This window comes from Eutrigla gurnardus (genome assembly GCF_963514095.1).
Source record: "Eutrigla gurnardus genome assembly, chromosome: 18".
Taxonomy (NCBI): Eukaryota; Metazoa; Chordata; class Actinopteri; order Perciformes; family Triglidae; genus Eutrigla; species Eutrigla gurnardus.
The window spans coordinates 6,092,276-6,105,516 of record NC_139929.1 but is presented as its reverse complement, the minus strand read 5'-3'; the positions used below and the strand labels follow the sequence as shown (position 1 = coordinate 6,105,516).

Sequence of the window (13,241 nt, the reverse complement as noted above, 5' to 3'; positions counted from 1 at the left end):
GCTCCACCCATATGAATCATATCCAATGTGCAGGTAAGAGATAATTAAAAAAAAGTGTACGTACTCAACATCCAGCTGACTTGAGAGATACCCAGTGTAAGTGAAATGTACAAAGATTTTAGCATACATTTATACCAAATAACCTAAATATGAGAAGCCCACATCATTATAATACTGGATTATAATTAGAGATGCATTAATGTGTTAAATGTTGCAGCTGATAAAGAAGGAGCTAATTTGAATTAAACCTTATGGTATAAATCTATGGTAATCAATATGTAGCCATGTGATAATGACCTACATAAGCATATGGTGTATATTCAATTGTAACGCCAAACTGCGCAGATAATCATTCATATGTTAAATGTAGCATATTTACGTGATTTCTTGTGACGGTTAATAAATAAATAAAGTAGAATATCCAAAACTTCAACCTCGAACTTGAGTGTGGCCGGAGGGCTGCTACGTCACATCCGCCGTTTCCCTCCGGAAGTACAGTTAATTTTTATTCACAGGAAAAAAAAACAGCTGTTGTTGAAAAAGAAATCATCAAAGTGAGTTTATTTTGACGGATGTCTTTGCTTTATCTCTTCGCGGACATTTGCGCAGTAAGGACTGCTCTCTGCACTCGCTGCTGCGTCTGTCCGCCTGCTGTTTTTACTGACTGATTAGCGAGTCTCTCCTCGCTCATTTGTTGCGAGTTGGCTGCTGCTAGCGTTAGCTCCCATCACTGTGGACTTCCAGCTAGCAACGCTAGCCACCGCTAGCTAGCTAGCTGGCTAACTGACTATTTCTGACTGTTTGGACAACTCCTGGTGTCAACAATCCCTGCCGAATGTCTGACTACCAGTAAGGCGATTTGTGTACATGGCGAATATGTGAGTAAATGTAGTTCGTGCGTTGTGTTACTCGCTAGCCACCTAGTTAAACTGCGATTTATCACTGTTTATGTTCAACGTTAGCCTTGTTGTTTGTGAGGAAAACCAGGTAGCCAGTTAGAAAATGATTATAGCCCATCCTAATGCAATACTATGGTTAGATTAATTTAATTTACTTATTGAATATGTACACATATTTTTTGTAATTTCGTTCTCTATTCACTTTATCACATATAATCTCAACCTAATAGGAAAATGTGAACTGCAGGATGCAGAGGGAAAAAGTGTTAATCCTAGCTTATTCTAGTGAATAGTAATTACAGGATAACGTTGTATCTCCTCTTTTGTCTTGGCTTCTTCATGCTTATTGTATTTTATTTTTGTCACATATTTTGACAGAATGCCAGCCCCAAAGAGCGGATCATCTCCTCAAGATTCTCAGCCCAAGATGAGGAAGTTGGATGAGGATGGTGAGGATCTGCCATCCAAAACTGCACCAGCTACCAATAATAGGTCCCTTAAAACGCGAGAAACGACAGCAGCCCCAAGGACTAAGAAAAAACTGTCTACTTCACCCGAGGGGGGGCATAAACCTGCCAAGTCATCCAAACAGAGTTCCCCTCCAAAGGATTCCAGCAAAACCATTTCTGAACCACCGTTAAAAAAAGCCAAGCTCCTGAAAGCCACAAGTGCCTCCTGCGGAGAAGCTCTTTCACTGAAAGCTCACTCCAAGGCTTCCCTGAAGCGAACAGCCTCCACAGAGTCCGAGGATGATTTGAGTAGTGATGGTGGTAAGACCGACCTCTTCAGAGAGAGGGATGATGGAGACAAGGCCCGCTGCATCAGAAAATATTCAAATCGTGTGAAAGCTAAGCGCAAGGTTGAAGAGTCAACGTGTGACCCACAGAACACAACCCAAGGATCACCATCTGCACCTGGAGGCCCTGTACAGATGGACCACAATTACGGTAGATTTTCAGATTCATGTCTGGGAGAGGAGAATCAGGATGAGAAAAAGGAATCTGCTCAGTCTGCCACTGAAGGAGAGAGACAAGAAATGTCAGCAAAGGCATCATTAGAGGAGTCAAAGGAAACATTAGTCTCGATAAGAGGGAGTTCACAAGCTAGCCTTGAATTTGAGCATGCAGCTGATGAAAGTGTAGAAAGCCAAAAGCTAAAGCTCACAGATAGAGATGCACTTGCATCATGTAGAGAAATATTAGACTCTGTCACTGCAACAGCTGCAGGGTCGCCTTGTGTCACATCTGAGACAGGGGGAAATGAAAAGACGAACTTTGCCATTAAATGCCAAAAGGATGTAGATAATGAAACACTTGCAACGTCCATGGAAACACCCTATTCTAGTACTGGAGAGGCAAACCCAACTTGTGAAGGTCAAGCAGAGATGGATGAGAGGACAGCTTGTAGAAGTCAGACAGATGTGAGCAGTGAACCTGAAACAAAGGAGACCACAGAGTCTATTTCTGAGGAGATAAAGCTGGATATAAAATGTAGAATGAAGGAAGGAGAGCATAAAGTGCAGGAAGTGATTGAAGCAGCCAGTGTTTCTGCAGACCACAGTGATGTAGATGATAAACCATTGTCAAACGAAACGTCTGCACCAGAGCAGATCTTGATGGGTGTTATGAACCCAGAGAGTCAGACAGAGGAAACTGTAACAACAGAGTCTGTTGGAAATCCAGACATTCAAACCGATCTCAGTGTCAAAATTCAAGTTACTTTCAAAGAGGAATCAAAATCGGAGGACCGAGTGAGCCACGAAGAGCCAGGTACGATTACCAGCTCATGTGACACTGTGAACAAACTAGTCAGAGAATCTGAAGAAAGGGAAAGGAGAGGAGTTGAGTTCCTGTCGGCTCAGGCTGTTGCTGGTCCTGGGTCTTTTGCTGAGCTACAACTGAGCCAAGAGGTGATGGACAAGACAACCGACAGCTGTACTGAAATACTGACACCAGATTGTGACGCTGTTCCAGAGGCCGTCGCTGATCGTGTCACCGTCTTCGAGGTTCAGGTCGACGTCGACATGCAGACTAAAATAACATCAGAGGGGAGGTCTGACTCAGCACCTGGGGAGGATAAACACAGCCAGGGGAACCACAACGCTGAAGACCACACTACAGAAATACCCGTTGAAGACAAAGAAGATGCAATGACAAGTAAAGAAAAAGAAATGGAGCTGAACGTTGAATGTGCCACTGCAACCCCAGAGCAGGAAGTTTCTTATCATGCCGCTACAGTGGAAATACAAAGCCAAAAGAGCCAGGATGTCAGTGAATGTTCCACAGACATATCAACAGAATTGAATGAGGATCATGTTTTAAATTCTAAAATAATGGAAAATACAGAAAACAAGAACTTTGAATCTACTAGCAGTGGACCTGAGAGACAGGCTACAACAGCATCAGTGGTTTCTAATCCTGTATCTACAGTGGAAGTACAAAGCCAGGTGAGGCCAGGAGACAGTGAACGCACTGCGGACATGCCTGATAAAGCACAGAAACATCCACTTCCAAATAGTCAGAACGACATAAATGAAGGGATCGTTGATGCTGAAAGTGTTGCTGCTACTGAGAGTGAAAGAGAAGTGATGACAACAGAGGACACTTTTAACATTGCAGTGGAAATACAAAACCAGGAAGTCAGTGAACCGACCACAGACATATCTGCTGAACTTCCTGAGGATGATAAGGTTGAAAATATGGAAAATGGAAACCAGGTGAATTTTGAATCTGTTGCTGTGCCAGAAAGTCAAATGGAAATGCAGACTGCATTGACATCAGACATTTCACATCCAACTGCTTCAGTGGAAATACAGGAAAGCCAATTAGAAGTGGACATGCAGACGACGGCAGCATCAGAGGACATTTCTAACACGGAACCTACAGAGGAAATACTAAGTCAGAAAAGTTCAAATGAAGTAAATGTGGAGTCCACGGCGACATCAGTGGATATTCCTAACATGACACCTACAGTAGAAACCAGGGCCCAGCAGAGCCAAGAAGTCATAGAACCTGCAACAGACACATCTGCTGATTCTCAGGAGGAAGAAAACAAGGTGAACTTTGAATATGTGACTGTATCCGAGAGTCAAATTGAAATGGAAAGGCAGACTACATCGGCATCGGAGGTTTCAAATCCAACTGCTTCAGTGGAGGAGAGGCATTTAGAAGTGGACATGCAGACGACGGCAGCATCAGAGGACATTTCTAACACGGAACCTACAGAGGAAATACTATGTCAGAAAAGTCCAAATGAAGTAAATGTGGAGTCCACGGCGACATCAGTTGACATTCCTAACATGACACCTACAGTAGAAACCCAGGCCCAGCGGAGCCAAGAAGTCATAGAACCTGCAACAGACACATCTGCTGATTCTCAGGAGGAAGAAAACAAGGTGAACTTTGAATATGTGACTGTATCCGAGAGTCAACTTGAAATGGAAAGGCAGACTTCATTGGCATCAGAGGTTTCAAATCCAGCCGCTTCAGTGGAAATACAGGAAAGTCAAACAGAAGCTGGCATGCAGACTACAACAACTTCAGAGGAGATGTCTAACGCACTACCTACAGTGGAAATACAAAGTCAGACATCGGCAGAGACTTCTAACATGGCACCTACAGTAGAAACACAGGTCCAGAAGAGCCAAGAAGTCATTGAACCCACAATAGACATTTCTGAGAAAGGTCAAGGAGGTCTAATTATTCCGAACCCAGAGAGTAATGGAAATGAAAACAAGGTTATCGCGGAATGTTTTAGCACAACTGAGGATCAAAGAGAAATGGATTTGCAGACAACAGCAGCGCCGGCGGAAACTTCTGATCCAACAACTACAGTAGAAACACAAAACCAGAGAAGTCAGGAGATCAATGAACTCACAAAAGATTCTGAAGTACTTAAAGATTTTATTGTTGCCAGTAGTGATCGTGAAGAAAACATGGAAACGGTTTTCGCAGAATGTGTGGATGCAACTGAGAATGAATTGGAAATGGATGCGCAAACAACAGCAACACCGGAGGAGATTTCCAATCCACCACCTGCAGTGGAAATACAAAGCCAAGGCAACCAGGAGGTCAGTGAACTCAACGTAGCAGTTCAAAAAGATCTAGTGACTGCAAGTTGTGAGCGTAAAGAAAATGAAGATGAGGTTAAAGCTGAGTGTGTGGAGGTTTCAGAGGTTAAAATAAACATGGAAACTACCAGAACACCAGAGGAGGTTCCTAATACAGCAGAACGGCAAAAGCAAGGGATGGAGGATGCCGATGAACCCGCTATGGTCTTATCAGATGAGACTCACAAACCTTTTCCTATGGTTGAGAGTAAGGATAATGAAATGCAGATGGCGTCTAGTGCTAAAGATGTTCAAGGAGATATGGATGTAATAAGTGGATCAATAAGAAGGGTAGATTCTGTTTTAGCAGAGGAAGCGGGGAGTCAAGTGATTAATGAGGTCAAAGAAGAGGCTGCAATCATTTCCTCTGATAGGGCTGACGGTGATGTTGCTGTCAGTAATATTGAAGGACACGAGGAAGGAACTGGAAGCAATGAAGTCATAGTTTTTGTTTGTGGCCAACCAGATGACGTTGATATTGTAATTCAGCCATCAGAAGAGCGCATTAAGACGGTTAATCTGTCAGAGGTCGACGTACATGAAAACCAGATCGTGTATGAGCCCATTAGTAGTCCAGAGAGTAGTGATGATAGGGAGATTTCCACATCATCCGAGAACCACAACGGTGTGTCTGTACTGGACATACAGAGTGCCCAGCAGATGGAAGGAAATTCATCTACTCATGAAGAAAACCGCTGTAACCAACAACTGGAAAATGAGGAAAACGTCAAGCAACACATTTGTGTCTCAGAGAGCCAAGAAGCTGAAATGGAAGTGCAAGCCGCTAGAGTGCCAGAGAGTTGTGTCCCTGCACAGTTGGAGCAGAGTAGCATGAATGTGGATGTGAAACAAGTTGCAGTGATCAGCTCTAGCGATGACATCAGCGTGCCAGATGGCCAGTCAGAAGAAGCACCAGGAAAAAGTGAAAGGAATGGGTACCCAGTCTGTGTCAGTGCCACAGAGCTGCCTGCACGGGTGCAGGAGGAGGCCGGACTTCAGGAGGATGCAGACGTCACAGTGACGACAACTACGGCCGCCACTAATGTTGAAATACCAGATAGCACATCTGAGGAGTTTGTGATCCTAGAACCAATCCCAGAGGGTGAAATTCACTTTGATATTGTCACTCGAGCAGCAGCCGAGTCGGGTTTGTCAGACACACTTTCAGAGCAGGCAAATGCAGACAGTGGTATGGAAATCGATGTGGGAAATGAAAGGATTTTAAATGGTTCCCAGGAAAACGTCTTCCCTGAGGCGGAAGTGCAGCAGTGTCCAAAAACGGAAGAGAACAAAGGCACAATTTCAAGTGAGGTTTTAGATCAGGGGACTGCTCTTGGGACAGAAATGTCAGTTGAGGAAGGTGTTGAAGTTATTAAAAATTCGGATGACAGCCGGCAACCATCATCTGACACGATGGACGGCAATACCTCAGAGACTGAGATGGCAAACTCTCAATTCACGAATGACGGCTGCAATGCACTACTGATGGAGAACGCCGAGGCTAATTTGGACCTACAAGAAGTGCAGATTCTGGAGGATATAGAGATCGGCCGCGAGATCGTGGTAGCAGAGGAAGAGAATGACGAAGATAGTGACATTACAATAATAGAAAAACCCCAGGAAACACCGGAGGCAGTCACTCCTAAAAACTCTGAGAAAACAGTTACTGAGAAAACTGAAGAAGATGCATCTAAGACCAACTTGAAAGAAAACAGCACACCTGAAAAGACTGAAGATGATAAAAAGATACCAGTGGCAGTAAAACCCAAGAAACAAGAAATGAACACGCAGGCCAGAACCAAAGCCCGCCTGGCCGCTCTGGCTGAGCAAAAGGCTGCAGCATCTAAGAGAACGGCAAACAGACAGCAGCTGAACCTCTTAGCTTTGTGTCACGAGATTGCGGAGGACATTGCTACAGACAGCATGCTGTTGAAGAGGATAGAGGAAGAAAAACAAGCAGCAGCAGCAGCCGCCGCCGCCGCAGCAGCAGCAACAGCCGCCGCCTCTGCAGCAGCAGCAGTAGCAGCAGCAGCAGCGGCCACAGCAGCCATGAGTGAAGCCAGCAAGAAGGAAAGCCCACCTGTTAACCCACAGGAGGCAGGCTCTGCTATTGTTGCGACTCCTGCTGGACCAGAAGGGAGCTCCACTTCGGGGACCCCTGCTGAGGAGGCATCTACAGCCCAGCCCTCAATGGGTTCAGCTGAGGCTAAGCCTGTTGCAGAGCCTCCAAAGAGGCGTTTCTTCGTCTCACAGATAACCGTGCCACTGAAAGCCCATGAGAAAAAGAAGCTAACTAGATATCAAAGACTAAGACAGGTTGAACTGCAGAGAGAGAAAATGTCTTGGGCACGTGTAAAGAAACTTAAATCTGACCAAGCGAATCAGATGTTTTCAGACTTAGATTGGCAAGTACCCCTGTCTGCATCCTCTCCATTCTCAGTGAGTCCTGTGACCACGGCTCCTGCACCTGCTGCGAGTCCGTCCAAAACACCCCTCCCAAGTCCTGCCTCAACTAGCAAGCCTGCAACCCCCAAGGAAGAAGTCCTGAAGGTTGACGCTCCTAAGGCTGAACCCAGCAAGGCTGAACCTCCAAAAACAGAAACGTCCAAAACTGAACCTGACAAAGGCGAAACCTCCAAAACTGGGACTCCTAATGCTGGAATCCGTAAATCTCCAAGGCAAACTAAGGCTCAAACTCCTAAAGAAACCCCTGCTCCAGGGCCCACCCCAAAGGTGACCAGAGCAGCAGCCAAAAGGACCCTCCCAGCAGTACCCCCACCGATGCCCAACGGACTTAATGCACCAAAACCGAAGCCTGTGGAGTACAAACCATACAGACCCAGACCCAAGTACTCATTTGATGACTTTGAACTTGATGATGACCCATTACCGGTAAAGCCGGGGCCACAGTCAAGGCCCATGCAGCCGAGGCCAATGCAGCCGAGGCCCACACAGCCAATACGACCTAATGTTCAGTCAAACACCGCAGCTCAATCTAGACCCACAGGTCAGTCAAAACCCACAGTTTCATCACATCTTGTCAACCAGGCAAAGCTCAAAGCTCAGACCACACCTGCTGGACAGATCTCAGGTCAGTCGAAGCCCACTGTAGCAGCTACAGCTCAGCCAAAGCCTGCCGGTTCCACAGCGCCGCAGTCAAAGCCTGCCGTTGCAAGAACTCCCCAGTCAAATGCGACAGCTTCTGCCGCTTCTTCTTCAAAAATTGTTCCCTTAATTAAAGCTCAATTAAAGTCTGTTTTGACACCACAGTCAAAAGCTGTTTTAGCTCCTGGTCAGTCCAAGCCTGATGCCTCTGCTTCACCCCAGTTAAAGCCAGCTGCTAGTGGAAGCACAGCTCAGGTCAAGCAGTCGACAGAATCCCAGGCTGCTGGTTCAACCACATCTGAGACCAAGTCCGCCGTTCCTAAGGCCAATGCTGGTTCACTGCCTCAGAAAACTTCAAATCCACCATCATCAGAAGATGGCAAATGCAAGGTAACTCAAAAATAAATTCTGTCATAATGTGTGTGGCTTTCTTGAATAAAGATGTTACTCATTCCCTTTCTGCTTCTTACGTAGGAAACAGCGGATCCCACCTCTACCCTTCCTTGCAAAGACGGCTCGAAAGTGCCCGAAGACACACAGAAGTGTGAAGAAAAGCCTGCAGGTATGCATTTATCTGCGGTTGGCATGATTTATTTAAATGTTGTTGTCATATTCCTTTCCTGAGTAATTATTCTTAATTGTACTCTTAAATATTTCATATTATTTGTACCACATTTACCACAGGATTATGAATCTTGGTGAACATCCTATTATGTTTATATTATATTAATTATTAAGGACTGTCATATTGATATTGTGTCAGTTACTTATTATTACATTAAACATAGATATAGAGATTGAAACATTTTGTTGTGGTGAAGTATCTTTCCTTTGTTTTTGTTTTTACAGTCGCTGGTGGTGATCCTTCTCCAGAGAACAAAACGGAAGCAGTCGAGACCGCTAAGAAGACATTGGAAGAACCTCAAGAGTAAGAAGTTTCTTTCAATTTATTTGACATGTTTTTCCTTGTAACAACAAGAAGCTGAAATAATGCGATATGTGTGTTTTGTATCGCAGCAGAGCAGCTGAGGCGCAGGATGGCAGGACTCCTCTCTCTGATGCTTGTCTGCAAAAAGAAGTCAAGAAACTAAAGGAGGCTGACAAAGATGGCACCCAAACCATTATTGTGAGCATCTGTCTCTTACTAATACAGCGTAATAACCGCAGCAAGTAAACTTTACACTAGAGGTAGGAAATTGCAGTTTGTATGTAGATGCAAGGGAGTAATCTGTTGTTTTCTGTGTCTCTTAGGATGCAGGACAGAAACACTTCGGAGCGGTGGCCTGCAACGTGTGTGGGATGCTCTATTCTGCTGCCAACCCCGAAGATGAATCTCAACATTTACTCTTCCACAACCAGTTCATCAGCGCTGTCAAATATGTGGTGAGACAAAGTTTCCTCAAATTGCACGTCTTATTATTTGTCTTGCCCTCTGTCTCACAATGCGGACTCGTCAGGCCCAATACAAAGATGCGTCCGTGTTTTGTTTTTTCTTGAAATACTCTGAGCGAGCATCGCAGCAAGCGGGTGAGAGGGTAATCGGAACCAATTATTGGAAACTGGAAAGTGAGATTGCAACGTCAATGTTGTCTCTGTAGCACATTTCCTTCCACGTTTGCTCAGACTCTCGGCACCATTCAAGTCAACAGATTTTTCTGTAACTCCCGTTGACTTTAGGGATTTAAAAAAAGAGCCACTTGGTATTCTGATTGTTGATTTTCTTAATGTTAAATACACTTTACAATTGATATAGGTATATAGGTAAAACTCTGAGAAAACAGTTAATGGGCAAACTGAAGAAGACCCATGCAAGACCAACTTGAAACAAAACAGCACAGCCGAAAAGACTGAAGATGATAAGAAGAAACAGATGACAGAAAAACCCAACATAGCTTGTATGGAAAACACCTTTCTTTACCATAAATAAAATAAATCCTAGTATAATGAAGGTAATGCTTACATTTCAAGTAAAACATAAGAAGACAGCATCAGAAATGTGCTTCTTTTAGAATTTGGAAATTGCTAATCGAGCTTTGAGCATCTAAATTTTAATTTCTCTTCATTATTATTATTATTATTTCAAATTGTTTTCTACTTTCCTAGAGACAGAGGGAGAAATGAGACCTCCCTGCTAGTATTTTGGCTTGAATGTAGTTCTCATCATTGGTGAGTCTGGAAACACGGTCACGGCGTCTGGTGCTTCTTTGGTTAAACGAGGGGAAACGTCTCGGTCTGGAGCCAGAAAGTAGCAGCTGTCATCCCTCTCACCGCTCTCTCTCTTGCTGCTGTTCTCTCTAGCGAACTGTCTCTGCACGGTAAACAATCAATCGATTGATTGGCTCATCTGAGTGAAGCTATTACCGTATTAACTGGATTAGTAGTAGCTGTCGGGCAAAAAAAAACGATGCTCCATGGAGATTATAAATTATTCTCATTCATCAGTCATTGGTCATGGAATTACTGTATTTAGCACATAAGGAACTTACATGCCTCCTGAATACAATATAAAGAATGCATAAGAGTTTCTCTTATATAAATTCACTCTTTTTATTTTTCCCCTCATTTCTTTCAGGGATGGAAAAAAGAGAGGATCCTGGCAGAGTATCCTGACGGCAAGATGATTCTTGTCCTGCCAGACGATCCTAAATATGCTCTAAAGAAGGTACAGTATGTTAACAGGGACTACACTTTGCCATTAAAGCTTTAATTAACATTTGCAGGTGTCACTGGAGAGGACAGGCCTGCTACCACAATTTGTTTTATTTTGGAAGTGGAAATGTAAATTACAACAGTAAAATATACCCCAGTCATTGACGTTGTTTCTGATATGCTGTATCTGTTTAGAGCCTTTTTCCGGCACCAACACCAGTATAGGATTTCTTCACCACACAGTAATTGTCTGTTTCTCAGGTGGAGGAGATCAGGGAGATGGTGGACAACGACCTGGGCTTCCAGCAGGTGGAGACCAAGTGTCCCTCCCAGACCAAAACATTCCTCTTCATCTCCAATGACAAGAAAGTGGGTGGATGCCTTATAGCGGAGCACATACAAGAGGTAAGAGGCTGCCGGGGAAATGTGGTATAAGTGCATATTTGATGTGCGTTACTTATGTCAAAAGATGAACGCACTGCATTAGTTGAAGCATGCTGAGCCTTGTGAATGCTCACAGGGATACAGGGTGATTGAGGAGCCAGTACCGGAGGGCTCCGAGGGAGAAAAGGTTATGTTTGAACGCCAGAGAGCCTGGTGCTGCTCCACGACAGCGGAGCCGGCCATCTGCGGCATCAGCCGCATCTGGGTGGTCAACATGATGAGACGCCAGGGCATCGCCTCGCGCATGCTCGAGTGCCTCAGGTCAGTGTGTCCTCCAATCCACCAAGATTCGATTTTATATCACCTCGATAGATATTAACACTTTTTGTCTCCCTCGCACAGGAACAACTTCATATACGGTTCGTACCTGAGGAAAGACGAGATCGCGTTCTCCGACCCCACGCCTGATGGAAAACTCTTTGCCACACATTATTTTGGCACATCTCAGTTTTTGGTTTATAACTTTGTGAGCGGTACGCACTCGTCCAAGCCTAACACTGACGCAGTATGACAGTCTTCAGGAAGGGTAACGATGGGTTTAACTGAGACGCCCACTGACCAACGGGACGACGGGGCATCATTAAATGATGTCCGAGGCAGAATCTGTGTTTAAAAACAAAAAACGTGTAAATAACTCCTTGGAGAGGACAAACATTGGTTTTAAATCTCAGGATGAAAACAACAAGACGTTGTTGAAAAATTTTATGAATTCACCCTTTAATCCTTCCCCCCCGAATAGTATTTTGAAAAAAAGAGTATTTTCTTTATACATTTTTAAGTAATCAATTGGTAATTAGACGTATAGAGTTTACATGCATGACCTGAGAGCAATAGAAAACAAAGAGCCTCTCATTGGGTTTTTTGTTTTAACCCCTGAGAGCCACATAAATAAAAAGGTTATTTTAGAGTTTTGTCCTCATTCTGTTTTAATGTTTTTTACTCACATGATATAGTAAACTGTGTGTACATTGAAGGTTTTATCATGTTCATCTCTTTACGGTCAAAAGTGATGCTGCCTTCGTCTCAAGTTGTGTTTTTTTAAGCAGCAGCGATCATGCTTAACGGTCACAACTGCACGAATTCTACTGAACGATTAAAGTTGTCCTTTTTTTTTTTTTTTTCCACATCAGTCCCCTCTGATTTCACTGTCATGACTTATTGTCACATTTCAAACTTGATCATCCTGACCAGGTGAGACTCAGCTCACCGATCCGGTTGAAGCGATGTGGGTTAGAAATGTAGCTCGGGCATTAAATGTGTGCTCTTTATTTTCTTAGATCACCTTGCCTGAAACGTTTAGATTTCCAAGCTGAGCCATATACTATACACCATATAGCAGGGCATTGTAGCCTAAACTGTATGAGTGATGTCTTTTTAATTTCACCGAGGCTGTCTATTGCTTTGTTTGTGCCTGAATGAATAATATGTGACATAAGGTGTTGATTTGTTTTCTTAGCCATACGTTATGGCTTTTTTTTTTTTATTGAGTTAGTGTAGAGTATCATCCTCCTCTTCCTTAGTAACAACACATTAAAATGTATATCAAATTATCATGTAGAGTTATGCGTACTTTAACAACACTTACAATGGATGAAGCTCTTTCAGGCTCGTGTGCTTAATGGTATCGGAGCGATGGTGAATATTGGCCACGTTTGTCCTCCTTGTGATCGCAAACAGGAGTATTTGCTCATTGATCAACACGAGGGGCGGAGTCGACGCTCCTCTCAACGCAGATGTACATCATCATTGTAATCCATCCCTTATTTTCTTCTTCCTCATTGAAGCAGTTGCTTTTAGAAAGACGTGTCTTGTAAGGAAAATAAATTTGATTTATACGAAGCTGTTATGTAAATATTTATTTAAATAATAAACGATTTAAATCATTTTTTGCCTGCTTGGTTTAGTGGATGTGTGACCTTAGCTTTCACCTTTTGTTGTATTAGTCACCAATGCCACCTGGTGGACATTTATGTTATTTATATCTGTATGTCAATGACAAATTATTTTACTATGCATTGCTTTTGTTGTATAAATAT

General features: G+C 43.6%; 1 protein-coding gene across 3 annotated transcripts; it reads left to right on the top strand.

The window, feature by feature from the left end:
* Window positions 1-508: 508 nt before the first annotated feature.
* Window positions 509-13,044, top strand: LOC311028564 (uncharacterized protein). 3 transcript variants are annotated; one of them, XM_084033201.1, is made up of 10 exons: window positions 509-554; window positions 1,278-8,502; window positions 8,587-8,674; window positions 8,962-9,040; window positions 9,130-9,238; window positions 9,364-9,495; window positions 10,685-10,774; window positions 11,023-11,166; window positions 11,282-11,466; window positions 11,548-13,044. In XM_084033201.1, the coding sequence occupies exons 2-10, from the start codon at window positions 1,279-1,281 to the stop codon at window positions 11,714-11,716; spliced, it is 8,220 nt and encodes a 2,739-aa protein (XP_083889327.1). In that variant the 5' UTR covers window positions 509-554; window position 1,278; the 3' UTR covers window positions 11,717-13,044. The 3 variants fall into 3 exon arrangements, with proteins under 3 accessions (XP_083889327.1, XP_083889326.1, XP_083889325.1); XM_084033200.1 differs by having other exon boundaries at window positions 523-878; window positions 9,133-9,238; XM_084033199.1 differs by having other exon boundaries at window positions 523-878.
* The last annotated feature ends 197 nt before the right edge of the window (window positions 13,045-13,241 follow it).